General features: G+C 62.0%; 4 protein-coding genes across 8 annotated transcripts; 1 reads left to right on the top strand and 3 right to left on the bottom strand.

The window, feature by feature from the left end:
* The first annotated feature begins 95 nt into the window (after window positions 1-95).
* JMJD8 (jumonji domain containing 8) lies at window positions 96-1,711 on the top strand. Of its 3 annotated transcripts, none has more exons than XM_054714571.1 (9): window positions 96-208; window positions 283-378; window positions 572-620; window positions 703-799; window positions 886-951; window positions 1,136-1,168; window positions 1,255-1,322; window positions 1,401-1,535; window positions 1,624-1,711. In XM_054714571.1, exons 1-9 carry the CDS (start codon window positions 114-116, stop codon window positions 1,702-1,704), a joined length of 720 nt encoding a protein of 239 aa, XP_054570546.1. In that variant the 5' UTR covers window positions 96-113; the 3' UTR covers window positions 1,705-1,711. The 3 variants fall into 3 exon arrangements, with proteins under 3 accessions (XP_054570546.1, XP_054570545.1, XP_008155953.1); XM_054714570.1 differs by having other exon boundaries at window positions 1,049-1,168; window positions 1,401-1,530; XM_008157731.3 differs by having other exon boundaries at window positions 1,049-1,168.
* Window positions 1,712-1,753: 42 nt separating this feature from the next.
* Window positions 1,754-4,170, bottom strand: STUB1 (STIP1 homology and U-box containing protein 1). Of its 2 annotated transcripts, none has more exons than XM_008157648.3 (7): window positions 3,872-4,169; window positions 3,177-3,375; window positions 2,922-3,087; window positions 2,627-2,714; window positions 2,432-2,488; window positions 2,232-2,348; window positions 1,754-2,160 (listed from the first exon to the last, which is right to left on the bottom strand). In XM_008157648.3, the coding sequence occupies exons 1-7, from the start codon at window positions 4,028-4,030 to the stop codon at window positions 2,035-2,037; spliced, it is 912 nt and encodes a 303-aa protein (XP_008155870.1). In that variant the 5' UTR covers window positions 4,031-4,169; the 3' UTR covers window positions 1,754-2,034. The 2 variants fall into 2 exon arrangements, with proteins under 2 accessions (XP_008155870.1, XP_027989940.1); XM_028134139.2 differs by having other exon boundaries at window positions 2,050-2,160; window positions 2,258-2,348; window positions 3,872-4,170.
* A 1,622-nt stretch (window positions 4,171-5,792) lies between these two features.
* RHBDL1 (rhomboid like 1) lies at window positions 5,793-8,280 on the bottom strand. Its single transcript, XM_008157649.3, has 8 exons — window positions 8,206-8,280; window positions 7,609-7,770; window positions 7,173-7,397; window positions 6,956-7,104; window positions 6,739-6,851; window positions 6,563-6,663; window positions 6,428-6,488; window positions 5,793-6,343 (listed from the first exon to the last, which is right to left on the bottom strand). The coding sequence occupies exons 1-8, from the start codon at window positions 8,242-8,244 to the stop codon at window positions 6,072-6,074; spliced, it is 1,122 nt and encodes a 373-aa protein (XP_008155871.1). The 5' UTR covers window positions 8,245-8,280; the 3' UTR covers window positions 5,793-6,071.
* A 1,818-nt stretch (window positions 8,281-10,098) lies between these two features.
* RHOT2 (ras homolog family member T2) lies at window positions 10,099-16,400 on the bottom strand. 2 transcript variants are annotated; one of them, XM_028134136.2, is made up of 19 exons: window positions 16,311-16,400; window positions 16,130-16,188; window positions 15,936-16,017; window positions 15,799-15,842; window positions 14,803-14,856; window positions 14,277-14,329; window positions 14,092-14,200; window positions 13,383-13,484; window positions 13,211-13,309; window positions 12,973-13,081; window positions 12,768-12,888; window positions 12,399-12,483; window positions 12,168-12,310; window positions 11,980-12,080; window positions 11,768-11,898; window positions 11,567-11,647; window positions 11,325-11,447; window positions 11,002-11,208; window positions 10,099-10,672 (listed from the first exon to the last, which is right to left on the bottom strand). In XM_028134136.2, the coding sequence occupies exons 1-19, from the start codon at window positions 16,345-16,347 to the stop codon at window positions 10,334-10,336; spliced, it is 2,079 nt and encodes a 692-aa protein (XP_027989937.2). In that variant the 5' UTR covers window positions 16,348-16,400; the 3' UTR covers window positions 10,099-10,333. The 2 variants fall into 2 exon arrangements, with proteins under 2 accessions (XP_027989937.2, XP_008155874.2); XM_008157652.3 differs by having other exon boundaries at window positions 10,455-10,672; window positions 11,006-11,208.
* Between the last annotated feature and the right edge of the window lie 124 nt (window positions 16,401-16,524).

Below are 16,524 nucleotides of genomic sequence, written 5' to 3'. Positions count from 1 at the left end.
GAGATAACGCCCCTTCTGGGGCGGGCCAAAGGAGGCCGCTTCCGGGAGCCCTCCCAACGCTAGGCTGTTGCCACAACTACGGAGTTCCCGGCGTGCCTCGCGGCGGCGGGCTCATGGCGCCGAGGGTGCACAGTCTCCTGCTGCTGGTGCTCTGGACGCTGACGGCTCCCGCCCGGCCCGGCCCCGAAGAAGAAGGCGATGGAGGGTGGTGAGCGGCGCTGGCCGATTGGGGAGGGGGCGCACAGCGGGGCGGCCTGGGTCGCTGACCGGCTGTGCCCACAGGCAGCGGCGCGGAGCCGCCCTGGCGGCGGTGGCGGAAGAGGAGCACTGCACCGTGGAGCGCAGGGCCGACCTCAGCTACGCGGAGTTCGTTCAGCAGTACGTGCGCCCTCCCAATGCTGCCCCGCCTCCCACGCCCGAAACCCGTCCTGGAGCGCTGTCACGCCCTTATTTGCCTGCCGCGCACCGGGACCCCCAAGACTGCCTCCTCTTGAGCTCCTCCTCGAGCGAGTGTGTGGGGACGGGAACAGGGATGGGTCAGGCCTGACTTTGACTCTGCCGTTCCTTCTAGCTACGCCTTCTCCAGACCTGTCATTCTGCAGGGACTCACAGACAATTCAGTGAGTACTGGTTCCTCTCCTGGCCACCTCTCCCTCGTGTGGGGCCGGGCCCTTAAATACTGTCTCCACACCCAACCCCCAGAGGTTCCGGGCTCTGTGCTCCCGCAAAAGGTTGCTGGCGTCATTTGGGGACAACGTGATTCGGCTGAGCACTGCCAACACCTACTCCTACCAGAAAGGTGAGTTGCCCCACCTCACAGCCCGGCCTGCTTGACAGCATCCTGGAGGCCGCATCAACCAGTCCTGACCAGCCCTTTTCCCGCAGTGGACCTCCTCTTCCAGGAGTATGTGGAGCAGCTGCACCCCCAGGACCCCACCTCCCTAGGCAATGGTGAGCACTTGGGCTGGAGGCAGTGGGTTGGGGAGGTGGCACTTGGGAGTGCCCAGGTGCCAGGATCCCTGCTTCCTTCTGTGTTCTTTGCTGACAGACACTCTGTACTTCTTTGGGGACAACAACTTCACTGAATGGGCATCACTTTTTCAGCATTACATCCCACCCCCATTTGGTCTGCTAGGTACCACTCCTGCTTACAGCTTTGGGATCGCAGGTGGGTGCCTTACAGGACCAGGGGATTTGGGGGATGGGGAGTGCAAATTGGGTTTGGTCACTTGCTGCTCATAACTAACCCCACAGGAACTGGCTCTGGGGTGCCCTTCCACTGGCATGGGCCTGGGTTCTCAGAAGTGATCTACGGACGAAAGGTCAGCATAGGGTTATGACTGAGACTTCTGGCTCATTGACCACAATACAAAGAGTGACCTTGCTGCTCCCACCCCCAGCGCTGGTTCCTATATCCCCCTGAGAAGACACCCGAGTTCCACCCCAATAAGACCACTCTGGCCTGGCTCCAGGACACCTACCCAGCCCTGACACCATCTGCACGGCCCTTGGAGTGCACCATCCAGGCTGGTGAGGTCAGTGGTTGGTAGGGGGTCAGGCTGGGCTGGACTGAGGCCCCTCCCACCCCCACCCCTGCTAATCTCTGTGCCCCACCCAATCCAGGTTCTGTATTTCCCTGACCGATGGTGGCATGCCACACTCAACCTCGAAACCAGTGTTTTCATCTCTACCTTCCTCAGCTAGCCAGAGCGGGCAGCTGGCAAGCCCAGTCTCACACCAGCACACATCCCTATACTGCTCACAGGTTTTATTACAAGGATAGTGGTAGTGGCAGCAGGCTCTGCCCAAACCACCATAGCCTGCTGTTTCAGGCCCAGAAGGGAAATGGGGGATAGGGAGTGGGGGGGCTCATGGCCTACCAGCAGAACTGGTAGAAGATGGGATGGGGACACCAAAGTAGGGATCCAGGGACACAAACTATATACAGGAGCAGAGGGGGGGTACTGCCCCAAGGCCCTCCTGGGCCAGGGTGCCAGGCAAGGTGGGACAAGTTGCCCTCCCACTTGCTGTGCCTCAGTAGTCCTCCACCCAGCCATTCTCAGAGATGAATGCATCGATGACCTCTTTCATGGCCAGGTTGGGGATGAGCTGTTCCTGGGTCAGAGGGCTCCGGGTCACAGGGTCAAAGTGGCCCACACGCTGCAGTGACAACAGAGTCAGAAAGTGTTTGGTGGGCTGGGGCCCTGCCCCCAGCACCCATGGACCCTCACCTGCAGGTGCTCCTCAATGTCCTTACGGTCATAGGTGATGCCACTGGGTGTGATGCACGGCTCCCGCATCAGCTCGAAGCTGATTTTGCCACACAGATAGTCAGGGATGTCTCGCTTCTGCATCACAAGGGTCAGGGATCAGGAAGGGGACACTGCTACGGTTCCTGCTACCTATAGGCCCTAGAGAACAGGCAACTCACCTTTCTCTTCTCATCCACCTGGGAGAAGAGGTCATCCATGTCTGCTAAGTACTTGTCCTGCAAATAACCAAGCAGCCATGCATGGGCCAGACTTCCCTTCTCCCTTCCCGACACAGACACACACAGGAGCCAGGGGCACCCTCACAAAGTGTGCACACAAACACAAGACCCACACGTGGGCCGGGGCACCCTCACGTGCTTGGCCTCGATGCAGGCCTGCTGGGCCCGGACGTGGCCATCATCCTCATCACCCTCATGGTTCCGCTGACACTCTTCCAGCTCCCTGGGGGTTGACCAGGAGCTGGTCAGAGACAGATCTGGCCAGGAAAGGTCAGACTCCACCCCAACCTCAGGCTTGTTCAGGCCTTGTCCCCCTGTCTTCTGTTCACCAGGGTTAGCCTTCAATAAACACTTGTGTTCATAACAAAGTGGTGACTTGTTGGGGGCGGGGGGGGGGGGGGGGGTCCCAGGGTCTGTCATCACAGCCCACCTCTCACGCTCGGCCACAATGAGTCTTGTGAGGTAGGAGTGCAGCTCATTCTCCTGGTGGATGCGCCGCTCCTCAATGCTATTCCAGCGCTTCTTCTTGGCGATGCGCAGAGCACTGGGGATGTCGTCCCCAAAGTTGAGTCGCTGCTCCTTAGCCAGGTTGTAGGCTGGGGGAACAGAGGCTTCAGGTCACCCTTTGGCCAGTCCACCCACCTGGTCCCAAGTACCCCCTTAACCAGCCAGCCTGTAGACCCACCTCGCTGCAAGTTGGCAATCGCCTCATCATAGCTCTCCATCTCCAACTGGCATTGCCCCAGGAAAAAGTGTGCCTTCACAGACTGGCCATCCAGCTCCAAGGCGCGCCGGCAGTCAGCCAGGGCCTGCTCGTGCTGCTGCATCTTCAGGTAGCACAGTGCCCGGTTGGTGTAATACACTGCCACCAGGGGATTCCGGGTCTGGGGACCAAGGCAGGCCAGTCAGCAGGAGGGAGTGAACTCAGCCTGCCCCCTCTGTCCCAGGTCTTGTCCTGCCTTGGGGTCCATGGTTGAAAACAAGACACTAGAGGTTTTACAGCTTCAAAGCCTTTGAGGCCTGAGGATGGGTGGAGGGTGGTGAGGCCTGCCTGAGCCCTCTCAACTCCAGTAGGTTTTGTAAAGGTAAGTTTACCAGACTCTGGAGGTCCCCAGCTTTGGACTGGAGTCCCTGGCCCTGCCGGCCTCAAGCGCCCTGAAGCTCCCACCCGACTTAGGTCTCCGGCAACCAGGACTGGGTTCAAGAATCTCGGCCGTGGCACCTTTGCAACGAGATCATCGAGTCCTCAGAGCGTAAGTGCTCCTTCCCCGTCAGAACCAAGGCCCTCCTAAGGTCCGAAAAGGGCGGCCGGGCAGGCCCGGCCCCACCCCCTCCTCTGGCCCGGACGCCGGTCCCCTCCCCCGGCGCCGGTGCACTCACGATGGCGCGGCCGTAGCAGGCCGCCGCCTCCGGGTACTTGCGGCCCACGAAGAGCCGGTTGCCCTGCTCCTTGAGCTCCTGCGCGCTCGGGCTCTTCTCCGGGCTTCCGCCGGCTGCGCCCAGCCGCGCGCCGCCCTCCTTCTCCTCCTTGCCCTTCATGGCGCCGCGCGGCACGGCCTGGGACCCGCTCCCAGACTCGGCGCCCGGGTCGCCCAAGCCCGCAGCCCGAGCCCGAGATCCGCTCGGGCCCGGTCCAGCGATTCGCCACCGGAACTTCCGGCCTCGTGGGGCGGAGTGAACAGGGCGGAACCGTGCAAGCTGGTGGGCGGGGCCGCGCCTGCGCGCGTCGCTCGTGGGGGGGGGCGGGGCCGATGGGCTCGTGGGGCGGAGCTACGTGAGTCGCGACGTCGCAAGTCTGGAGAAGCGCCTTGGTTTGCACCAGGCAGCTCCGCCCCTCGCGTTCGGGGGTTGTCCTTCCAGAAGACGGCCCCTCCCACTCCCCACGGCCGCCCACGCCCATCGAGGCCCCGCCTGGCGCGTGAAATTGGCGGCCGCCCGCGGGCTGTGGGACCGAGAGGACCCGGGCTGCTGAGCAGCCATCCTGGCGCACCACGGAGAGGTGCCGCGGCCTCGCGCGGGGTGACTGGAAGCCCTGGACCTATGGTAGGGCAGTGGGGCCTCGTTGCCCAGACTCCCGTCACCGCCCTTCCCCAGGTATCCAGAGGATTTGCCCGTGGGCATCGAGGGCGGAGCGGAGCACGAGACGAGCTGGCGCTGCTGCTAGCGTGGAAGCTGGCGGTGAGGGGCTTCCACGTGGGTGGCAGAACCTCGGCGGGCGGGCCCGCCTCCTGGTGTTGGGGCTTCCTTTTGGCGGCCGCCACTTGCGCCGTGGGGCGGGGCTTCCTCCTGGGAGTGAGTCTTCTTGTTGTGGGGCTTGCCCTCCTGTCGAGGTCCACCACCAGTGACCATTCCGCCTCCCCCAACTCTGCTGCACAGGGCCGCTGCCACCCGCGCCTGCAGCAGCAGGCGACCCCCAGAGCTGGTAGTAAAGCGCTGGGCCGCCGCCTCCCTCCACGGCCTCAAGGTTAGTGGGGAGAGCTGGTTATATGGGCGGGTCACAGGAGGGACCAGTTAGTGACTTTGCGAGATGGTCACATCCATGACATGGAGGGTCATTGATAATGGCCGCCCCCACCGAGGTTGTTCTGACACTGGCGGGGTCTGAATGCTGGCCTTTCACTCCCCCCGCAGTCTTAGCTGTTGCAGCTCCTGAGGGGGCAGCCTTCATGTCCAATGAGGCAGTGGACCCAGAACCTGGCCTGCCAGCCCTGCAGTATACTTCAGGTACTGCCAGCTGTACCTGGGCCAGGTGTGGAAGCACAGCCCTGAGCCGAGGTGAGGGACTGTTGGTAGGCTAGGAGGACATCCAGGCCTCTGGTCAGGATGGAGTGCACAGAGCTGTTCCGCAGGACAGGGTGCCCTGGGCCCGACTCCCTGTGCACCTCCCAGGCAGTGCCTTAGGGTTGTGGAGATAGCACCATGGACCTGGGCTGTGGGGTATAAGCTGTGCCCCAACCTGCTCCCTGACCTCAGCCCTAGCCTAGCCATCGCTGAGGATACCAGGCCGGCCGGGAAGTATAGGACCCAGTTCAACTGAACTTGACTATGGCCTGCCCACCTGCCAGGTGACTGTAGGAGCTCAATAAATGCTTGCTGAACTCACTGCAGACCACGAGGTCCACAGCCCCTCTCCAGGGGCTCCCAGTTCCCACACAGACATACCTCATACGCCTGCAGAGGAGCAAGGGGGAATCCAGGCTGCCCACATGGAGGGAAGAGCCCTCATAGTCGGCTCAGTGAGTGCGGGGGAGGCCAGCCCAGCCCCCAGAGCCCCAATACAGCTACCTGGTGTTGCGTAAAATATTTATTTATTCTCCAAAAAGGCTCAGACTGCAAGTGTTGGAGGGAGATCAGGATAGGGTTCCTCTGGGACCACCCTTGGGACCTCCACCACCCAGCCTGGCCCAGCAGTCCTAACCCCCCCAGGCCGGAGGGGGGCCAGGGCTGGTGTAAGGCTTGGTTTGGACTCAGTAGGCCACAGGGGCCACCTGCCCTCACGGGAGAAGCAGCCCTAAGACATACTTTCACAGAAGGTGGACACGCAGGCCACGCCCTGGCCCATGTGGCCCCCAGGAGCCCCTCAGGGTGGTGGAGGAATGTGGGCACCCAGCAGGTCATAGGCGAAGATGTTCCAGAAGATGGCGAAGAGCAGGAAGGTGCCGTAGGCAAGCAGCACCACCCACCAGCCGCACTGGTCCCGAAGGCGTTCCTCGTAACTGCGCAGGATGGTCAGGCCCATGCTGACCCCCACCACCGCTCCAGCCAAGTGCGCCATGAAGCTGGGCTGTGGGCCCGAGGCAGGCAGTGGCGGGGAGAAGCGCAGCCACACAGCCCGGCCCACCTCCGAGCTCACTGCAGAGGGAGTTGACACATGGGAGGCACCCTGGCCCTGGGCTCCGTTCCCCGCCCGCCTCCGGCACCTTTCATCCTACTTACTGCACACCAGGGCCAGCACCATTCTCAGCAGCTTGTAGGGACACCTCATCCCAGCCCAGTTCTGATGGGACATGAGACAGGCAGTGAGGCAAGCCTCGTGGGCCCCTCCCAAGCCCACCCAGGTTGTTTCATTACCATGACGACATTGGCCAGGTGTGCAGAGCACAGGGCGTAGACTCCGCCAGAGCCCCCCACCACAGGGGCCCGCATGTCAGTAATGGAGACAGTCAGGGAGCCTGTGTGAAGCAAGGGGACGGCTGTGAGGATGAGGCGTTTCAGTGAGGTGGCCAGGGGCTATGCGCCTGCCTCACCTGCCAGCACGCCAGCCAGGTAGAGCAGGCTGATGCGGAGCAGGCCGTGCACCATTTCCAGGGGCACCCCAATCATCAGCTGTAGGAGTGCGTTGAACCCCAGCTGCTCCAGCCTGGTCACGTAGAGGCAAATGGGTATGAGGGGTGTGATCGGTCATCAGGCTCCCGGCCCCAGCCACTCTGAACTCAGGGGTGCCAGAAGTGGGCCCTCACTCACCCGACGTGCATGAACATGTAGGTGAGGAAGCGCCAGGCCCGTGCTCGGTGCCCGGGGTGGTATACAAGAGGGCTCTTCATGTACTCAGGGTGGTAGGTCTGCAGCACCCACTTGTTGAGGCGGGCCCCATAGCACAGGAACACGATGATCTAGGAGAGAAGGGCATTAGGACCGGGCCAGGCCAGGGATGTGGGTGGCAGACGGGGGGTAGGCTCACCTGGGCCAGAGTGACCGAGGCCATAAACACAGGGGGTGGGCAGCTTCGGTGCCGGTAGAAGTACCAGTGGCGGTCCACCTCTCGGGGCAAGATCTCGTAGGCCACGTAGCGCACAAACCGCTTATACACACCCAGGCCCGGCTCATCTAGCAGCCCATCCCGGGGCAGTGCCCGCTGTCCATTGGCGATGGCCCGCTTAAAGCTGCTTGAGCGCTTGCTGCTGATCTGGGGGAGCAGGGCCTAAGCATGGGACATCGTACTACCCCCACAACCTCCATGCCCAGCTGGTCTGCCCGCTCCTCACAGGGTTTGAAGCCCTGCTCCAGTGAGGAGGTAAGGAAAGAGGGGCCACCTGCCCACCCAACTCCAACCAGGCACTGTGCGGGCCAAGGCCTGGGGCCCCCCGCCCCTGTTGCCCACCCACTTTAGCACTGACCAGGTCCACCAGCTCCTGGTAGCAGACCTGGCCCCGCTCGTTGCTCTGGGCCAGGGCCACCAGCATGTCCAGCTTGGCTGGATCCAGGGGTAGCTCATGGCTGTGCACCAAGCCAGTGAAGGTGTCTGCACCGATGAAGCCCGTGTTCTCAGGGTCCAGCTGCTGGGGTGGGGGTGGAGGAGGTGATGCTGGCCAAGGCCTGAGGGTGGACCAGACCCACAGACCAAAGGGCCGCCCAAGCCAGCTGGAAAAGGCAGTCTCCCAACACCCTTGTGCCCACGTGGTCTCAGGAGCTGCCAGGGAATCGGTTCCTGAGTCCCAAGCCTCTAGGGGTCTCCTCACCTCATTTTGGCTCTGTCCATCCTGGAAGGGTAGGGCTAAAGTCTGAGGACAGTCACCCCCCCGCCCCTTGCCCCTCCTCAGGCGCCCTGGTCTGGCTCACCCTCTCCTGGGGTCTCAGGCAGTGGGCCAAGGTCGTGCATGAGAGGGTTTGGGGAATGGACATGAGCGGGGGCTGGGCTGAGGCTCTGCGAGTTCCATTTCCCCAGCCCAACCCAACGGCTGGGGCGGTGCCGGCGCCCCTCTACCCCAACGCACCTGCTCCTGGATAAGCTGCAGCAGCGAGCTCCTGTCCATAGAGCCGGGCCGGGTCCGGGGTCGACGGCCAGGCCGGGAGGGGCTGCTCTGCGGATGACTCCGCTCCGCCCCGGCCCGTGCGCTCCGCCCACTCTGCCTGGCGCCGCGTCACCGAGCCGCCCGCCCCCGCCGCACGCGTGGCCGGAACACGCGCGTGCCCCGCACACGGACGCGCTCCAGGATGGTGATGGCCCGACCAGTGCACCTTCCTCCTCACCAGCTCACCACATGCGGGTTTCCCCAACCTCGCCCCCGCACCCTGGCAGAGCTCTCTACTACGAAGCCGCGGCTGCTCCTCCTGAGGGGACAGTAGTGGGAAACTGAGCCACAAGCGGCAACCAAGCCCCTGACACATCCCTTCTCCCGAGATGGGGCCTCAGCGCCCACACCACCTCCTTGGGAAGCCTCCCCGGACCACCCCACTCACTACCTGTGATTCCCCAGGCCGGGGCTCCTTGAAAGCGTCTGCCTGCCAGAGCGCTGGTCCATCTGCAGCAAGAAGGCCCCAGGCCCCACAGATGGGTGCCAAGACTACCCGGGCTATTAGTGAAGGGGAGAGGCTCCTGCATGCTCTTTGCAGACCAACCCCAGACACATCTTCGACTGGAGGCCCCTGCAGCCACATGCTGGATAGTGACAGTGCAGACTACAACCCCAGGAGGGCACTGGGGAGCCCGGCAGAGTTGAAGCTATTGGGGTAGAGCCTGCAAGGGACAAGGCTGCAGCGGAGATAGGAAGGGCTCCATTTCCTGGGGAGGGGGGTAGAGCCCTCCAACAACAGAGGTTACAGACTAGGAATGTGTTACCACAGCAGCCCCTTAGGGAACCACTCAGAACCCCAATGCCATGGAGCCATCAATCCTAGCAGCCGGGCCTCAGGATAGAGCCCAGGTGAGAACCACACCTCAGCAGCTGCAGCTGGGAGAACAGCAGGATGGTGGCGGTACGACTTCAAGAGACTTATCCCTCCCCTGGCTGGTGTGACTTAGTGGTTGAGCATGACCTATGAACCAGGAGGTTCCAGTTTTGATTCCCGGTCAGGGCACATGCCCAGAGTTGGGGGCTTGATCCCCAGTGTGGGGAGTGCAGGAGGTAGCCGATCAATGATTCCCTCATCAATCACTGATGTTTCTATCTCACTCCCCCTACTCCCTTTCTTTCTGAAATCAATATATATATATATATATATATATAAATATATATATAAATATATATATATATTTTAGTCTGACCCCAGACCCTTCTGGGTCAGGCCTGAGCAGGGCAGGTAACTCCCCACACCTCCTAGGAACAGCACTTCGATGCTCTGGGAGAAACCTTGGTGTGGAAGCTGTGTCTTGCATGGAATGACTGATGGCAGGAGGGGCACCTGCCTGGGTAACCAGGGTCTTCCACCCAGTCCCACCACGGACTGCCTCTGCTCCAGGTGCCAGAACACTGTCAAGCACGCACTTGGGACAGGTGTTGAGACATAATCCCAAGAAGCCCCCTCCCCTTAGGCTGGCATCTCTCCCTGTCCCCCACCCAGTGAGTGTCAGGCCTCCGGACAGGGCAGCTCCCCGACACCAGCAGCCACCCTGCGCCCCAGTTCCACCTCAGAATCCCAGCTCCTCCCCACAGCTCAGGCAGGCTGCCAGGATGGATGCTGAGGTTTGGGGAGGAGGCAGGCCACCTCAGGAAAGCATGGACCTCAATGTGGAGGCTCCCAGGCTGCAGCTGAACCACAACTGGAACCTCATGTGGGCCTGTTTGCGGCCTCAGGCCTGCAGGGGAGGTGTGGGGGGTCGGGAGTGAAGTTTCCAGTCCACAGAGACAAAGGACATGATTAAGAAAAGCCACCTTCAGAAAGTAGGGTCCAAGATGGAAAAGACACTGAAGTTTAATCAGGAAACCCAACCTCACATCTTCCATGAGGGGTGCAGCCCTGGACCAGTCTCCCATTGATGGAGCGGGGAGCAGCACTTTCTGCCCCCACCCCCGGCCTGTGGCCCAAAGCTCTGCCCTCTGACTCCCCTCATACCCACTGGCTGCCTGGGACCAGGAATGGTGGAGCCCTGAGAATTCAGATCTTGGATCACTGGCTTCTCACCTATACCCCACAGTCTCTCCAACGTGACGCCCACCCAGGCAGGTGATGCTGGGCAGGACACAGGCTGGCAGGACCTAGGGGCCCACCTTTGGGGTTGGGCAGTGAGTAGGCTGTCCTCAGAAGCAAAGTGTAGATAGAAGGAAGCTCCACCAAGTGGGTGGCCCAACAACGGCACCCTGGGGCCCTGAGATCAGACTGCAGGCACCGGGGCCTCATCGGCTCTTCACCAGGACCCTGTAGAGTGAGAAGCTGAGGATGGCAGCAACAGCAGCCCCAAAAGCCCCCAGTGTCACCCTGAGCCAGAAGGAGGTGGTGTGCAGCTCCCCATGGGCCAGATACCTGCAGGAGAGAGAGGCTGGTTGGAGACACCCTCAGGGTACTGTCTAGATGCTTGCTGTACCCCCCTCACCACCGCCACCCCAATCTCCTGGAAAGTCACAGAGCTGCTACCTGTCAGTATCTAGCACAGAACTCCCAGACCACAGGGCAGCTGGTGAGACCAGGCCCCAGAGGGCCCTGCCAGGACCTCAGCACCTGACCAAGGCCCACCCTGCAACCCTGAATGACTCCAGTCTGACACCACAGCTGTTCCACTCTCCTGTGACAGGGACCATCAGTACCCTAGGACAGGGACAGGCCTCCCACCACAGGGGCTGTGATGCTGGTACCCACGGGAAGGTGGCCATTGTGGCAAGCCGGGTGAAGACAGCTGTGCTTGGCTCTCCCGGGCCAGCGCAGGAGAACGGGGCAGGGGCAGGCAGCCGGTGCCTGCGGCAGAACTCAGCTGGAGACAGCCCAGGCAGTGCAACACCTTCAGGCAGGTCAGCCTTGGAGGAGACGAAGAGGCAGGGGGTCTGCCCATCCATGTAATGGCGCTGCGGGGGAAGGGGCCACGTGATGCACGGTCCCGGAGCAGGCAAGGTGAGGGTGCTGGGGGACTACCACTCACAGCCATGCTGCCCACAGGATGGTGGGGTAGGTGGAGGCTTGCCTTGTAGACGCTGGTGCAGAGTGCAAAGGACTGGGGGTCACTGCCATCAAACATCAAGCAGGCGACATCACAGGCAGCATCAGACGCAGTGGACAGCAGGCTGTCTGCATCCACCTCACATAGCTGGACAGAGGGTGGCCTCAGGGAGACGCAGGGAGCTCAATTCCCCAGGCCACATTGGGACGGCACTGCCCAGCATGCACCTGGGATCTACTGCAGGGACCCCCGACCCCAACACTCACTATCAGGTACTTTTCCTGCCCGTTGACCTGCACCGTGTCGATGGCATAGATGGCAGGTGTCTTGTGGAGCTCCCTGGTGTCCTAACGAGGAGGGAGGTACCTGAAACTCGCTGGCCCGGATGCTCCCCAAAGCCCCTACCCCACCCCGCAAGGCCCTAGATGGGAGCAGGGTCCCCTCACCCGGCACACAGTGATGCTCACCCCTAGGCCACGGCCAAGGAAGGCCTGCAGGAAGGCAGACTTGCCCACGCCACGCGCTCCCACCACCTTGCACAGGAAGACATTCCTGTGCGTTTGTCCCTTCTCCTGGTCCAGCCTCTTCTCACGGGTGACTGAGAGGATGGAAAAGACAAACAAGAGTAAGCGGCTGCCAGGGAGGAGCTGGCCAGACCCCTGCGAGGGTGGGCGCCCACCTGTGATGGCATGGGTCTGGGAGTCCTGATTGCAGAGGGTGGGGTAGCCCAGGTAGCCAAGGTGCTCCAGACAGCGCCGGACATCCAGGTAAGTCACCAGACTGGGGCATAAGGGGGCAGGGGGAGCGGTCAGCATCATGACAAGGCAACACTGCTTGCTAAGTGGGGCAGGTGGGGGCTGCACTCACGTCCACTGGCAGAGGTACCCGTGCAGGGGCAGCCGACCTGCTTCGGTTCGGACTTCTTGCAGGAACTGAGGGCCCCAAGGGGGTGCTGGGGACACACTGAATAGGTCCTGCAGCTGCGCCAGGGAGAGGGCTCCATCATGGTCCTGCAGGCAGAGGGGCTGTGGTGACACTGGCTGGGGGCCAGGATTGGAAACCAAGTCAGGCAGCACAGCAGGGTGACAGCGCCCTCACCTGGTCATGCTTCTCAAACACCCTCTGCACAAACTGGTAGCCAAAGTGGTTGAGCTCTGTGCTGCAGCCAGGGGGCACATGGAGCCTGTGGGGTTGCCATCCGTTTCCACCATGCTCACAGGGTGCAGTCCGACCCTCCCTGCGAGTCTGACTGAACCCCAGAGTTCCTCCGACTCTCTTCCTTGACTGAGCACCACAGCAGAGAAGCAGGCAGGGATGTGGCTGGGGCCAGGGGCCACCTGCTCAGCATTAAGTCCCAGTCTGCCTGCCCACAGCAAGGTGCCTCCTCCACAGGCCACCCTCCGCCTGAGCAAGGGCTCCAACCCCACCCTGGCACCGTCTAACACGGAGAGCCCACCCACCACTCACGGAGGGAAGAGGTAGTCGGTGGTCAGCTCGAGTGTGTCGCCATAGCCGAAGCGCCGCAGGATGGTCCACGTGGTCTCATGGCGGCCGCGCTGGATGAAGAGTGTGTTCAGGAAGAGGAAGCCTGTTCAGGAAGAGGCAGAGGTGACACTGGGTATTACCTGAGCCTCTCCCCACACCAGGAGGACGGGCAGGGGCCAGGGCTCACCGTCCAGGGTCAGCCGGTCATCCCGCACCCCTCCTGCCATGTTCTTGCGCACCACCATCTTTACATCCTCCAGGGCTTGTGGGGCCAGGGGATGCCCAAAACAGGATTTCTGCCTCCAAGAGAAAGTTGCTGCTAGTAAGCAGCTGTCCTACTGACAGCTGGGCCTGGTCACTAATGGCATGGAGCCCGGCTGCAGCCAAAAAAGGGTGGGCACTGCCAAGAGGTGGGGGGGTCGCACCTGGAAAGCATTGAGCTCCTCATCACTGAGCGCCTGGTCCAGATCCTGGTCCGAGAGCCTGAAGATGCGTGTGAGGGCCTGGGTGCACGCAGGCTTCAGCTGTGGGGACAGCCAGCTCAGCATGTTCCCCAACTCCACCTGCTAGCCAGCCCCACCCATGCCAGCTGCTCACCTGCTTGGTCTCAGGGTCATAGAGCGGAGCTGTGGGGTGCAGCACGGCCTTCTGTGCATAGTAGAACAGCTCTGAGATGTTCCTCAGGTTCTTGGCCGAGCACTGGGAACCACCGGGACAGACTCAGAGAGGTGCCCGATGCTGGGAGACTCAAAGGTGCAGACCCAGGTGGTCGGCAGCCCCCGTCCCAAGGAAGTCCTCAGTAAGAAAGCTTGCCTGGCCCTGGCTGGTTTGGCTCAGTGGATAGAGCATCGGCCTGCGGACTGAAGGGTCCCAGGTTCGATTCCGGTCAAGGGCATGTACCTTGGTTGTGGGCACATCCCCAGTAGGGGGTGTGCAGGAGGCAGCTGATCGATGTTTGTCTCTCATCGATGTTTCTAACTCTCTATCCCTCTCCCTTCCTCTCTGTAAAAAATCAATAAGCCGAAACCGGTTTGGCTCAGTGGCTCGAGCGTCGGCCTGAGGACTCAAGGGTCCCAGGTTCGATTCCGGTCAAGGGCATGTACCTTGGTTGCGGGCACATCCCCAGTAGGGGGTGTGCAAGAGGCAGCTGATCCATGTTTCTCTCTCATCGATGTTTCTAACTCTCTATCCCTCTCTCTTCCTCTCTGTAAAAAAAAAAAAAAAAAGAAAGCTTGCCTGTCCTAAGGTCCCAGGCCACCAGCACTTGAGTGCTTGCTGGAGGGCCCCACTGTGCACGCCTGCTTACCTCCACACAGGTCTCAATCTCAGGGAACTGACTCATGATGGGCAGCACAGCCTCCATGGAGCTCCCTGGCCGCAAGTCTGACTTGTTGCCCACCAGGATGATGGGGACCCTGGAGAGAGGCCCACGGTCATCAGGGATGAGGGAGCTGGAGGAGACCGACCAACCCCCTGGGCACTGCCCATTACCTGGGCCCCGTCTCTGTCCCTCCATTCACCAGTGGGATCCATTTGGTTCGGATCTGAAAGGAAAGGCCTGGCATGAGGTGAGGGAGCCGCCCAGCCCACACCTCTCAGATGGAACTTAAACCTGAGCCGAGAGAGACGGGGGAATTTGAGGGCCACGGTCACGGTCACTGGGAACAAGTGGAGAATGCACCTTGCAGGTGTGACCTTATCTGATCCTAACACCCCCAAGGGACCAGGGGTCAGCAGCTCAGGATAGCCCCTTCTGCAAGCCTAAGTGGTTTAGACTCATGGCTGTTCATGCTTTCTGCAGGACGGGGTCACAGGGAGCTCCCTGGGGAAGTTGTGGGGGCCTGTGGCCAAGAAGCTCCCCGAAGTACCCATTAGAGATGGGGTTGGCCAGGGGTGTGAGTCACCCCAGCGCCTGCATCAGCTGGGCATCCCCCTGGGGTCCGAGCAGAGAACAGAATGACGACCAGCTGGGTGCCCGCGGCAGGGACCCAGGACGAACACTCACTCTCTCGCTCACCTTCTCAATGGTGGCCTCCTCGGACACGTCGTACACCACACATACCACATTTGCCTGTGGGGGAGGGCACGTGGCACAGCATTACCAGAGGCTTCCTGTCCACACCACCCGGCACTCACAGGCAGGGCGAGGCATGGCTCAGAGACCCAGGAGGCCATCCTTCACTGGCGCTCCTCAGCCAGTGCTCCTCGGTGGTGCCACTGGGATGGTCGTCTGCTCTGCCGATCTCAGACAGCCCTTCCCTGCGCACTTCCAGGTCCCAGCACCTCAACTCTGGTCAGTGAGTCCCCTGAAGGGCTCAGGGCAGACACAGCCACCCAGAAACTTGGTACCCCAGATCTGGCCTTGGTCCTTCACTCCGTGTCACTTTGGGCAGAAAAGAGGCCGAGAACAGCACCCCAGTAGAAGCCGCAGAGGGACAGGGCAAGGCTGCAGGGGGCAGCTTCCTCCCAGGAGCTTGGCCCAGACACATGTGCTCCTGGTAACAGGTGAACAGAGGGCTGTGCAGCCTGCAGCCCTGGTCACTGTGCCACGGCTCAAAGGCCCAGAGTAGTGGGTTGCACTACAGGGTGGGGGGGGGGGGGTAGGTGGCCGGGGCACAGAGCTGTTTCAGGGGTCATTTTGAAAGATAATGAGATCTGTCCCCCAGTGTCCACTGGAAGAGTGAATGCTGGGTGGAGAGAGCCATGGGGTTGGCCAGCCATGTGGGTAGGAGGAGGAAGGGATGATCCCTTGTCTCCCCAACTCCCAGCAGGGTGCATCCCAGTAATCCCAACAACTTAGTACTGAGAGGTCATGGAAGAATTAGCGAGGCTGAAGACGCTCTGAGCACTTTAATCCAGTCCCTCAGAGAGAGAAGCCGATCAGAACTAGGCAGCAGCCCCCCCCTCCCGGCCCCCCAGAGCCTGAGCCCTGAACCCATTCCTCTCCCCGCCCCCGTCCCCCTCGCCCCCCAGGGAGTGGGGGACCCTCCCTGAGCCTCAGAACACACTGCACCTTGTTAATCTCGTCCTGGAGCTCCTCCACCGTCTGCTCAGCTTCTGGATGGAAGAAGAGACGGCACTGCAGACCTCCTGCCCGAAATGCGGCTCCTGGGCAGGACGTGGGGTGGGGTGGGGTGGGGGCGGCTCTACCTGAGGAATCCACGATGTGAGTGGGCACCTTCTCTGGGGTGACGTCCGCGGGAATGGTGATCTCTTCCGCCCGGGGAGGGACCTGAAGCAGACGGGCCGTGAGGGTGGCCCGGGGCGGAGGGAGGACCGCCCTGGGGCCTCAGTCCCTTCCTCTGCGCGACCACGGCAGGGGCGCTCAACACCGCCATCCTCACCTCTTCAGGGAACTCCTCGCCCACCAGCGACAAGATCAGAGACGTCTTCCCCACCTGGGCTGCGCGGGACGGCGCGGTCAGCGCGGCGGCCAAGGTCGCGGCGCCCCCCCTCCCATAGGACAGGCCCGGCCCCGCCCCGGCGCCTACCCTCGCCCAGCCCGACCCCTGCCCGGGCGCCTACCCTCGCCCAGCAGCAGGATGCGGACGTCCCGCTTCATCGCAGCCGACCCAACTCCAGCCGGAGCACTTTCCGAGTCCTCTGCCCACGCTGCCCGCCCCCAGCCCGCACTTCCGGCCCCGCCCGCACGGCCGCACTAGCGAGCCCGGCGGGCCAGAGAGGCCGGGTTGCGCGGCAGTGCCATCGCGTGGGCGCATCCGGCATTGCTGGCGCTACA

The sequence above is a fragment of the Eptesicus fuscus genome, chromosome 4 (genome assembly GCF_027574615.1).
Source record: "Eptesicus fuscus isolate TK198812 chromosome 4, DD_ASM_mEF_20220401, whole genome shotgun sequence".
Classification (NCBI taxonomy): Eukaryota; Metazoa; Chordata; class Mammalia; order Chiroptera; family Vespertilionidae; genus Eptesicus; species Eptesicus fuscus.
Note: the sequence above shows the minus strand (reverse complement) of the source record. Positions and strands in the feature narration are given on the sequence as shown.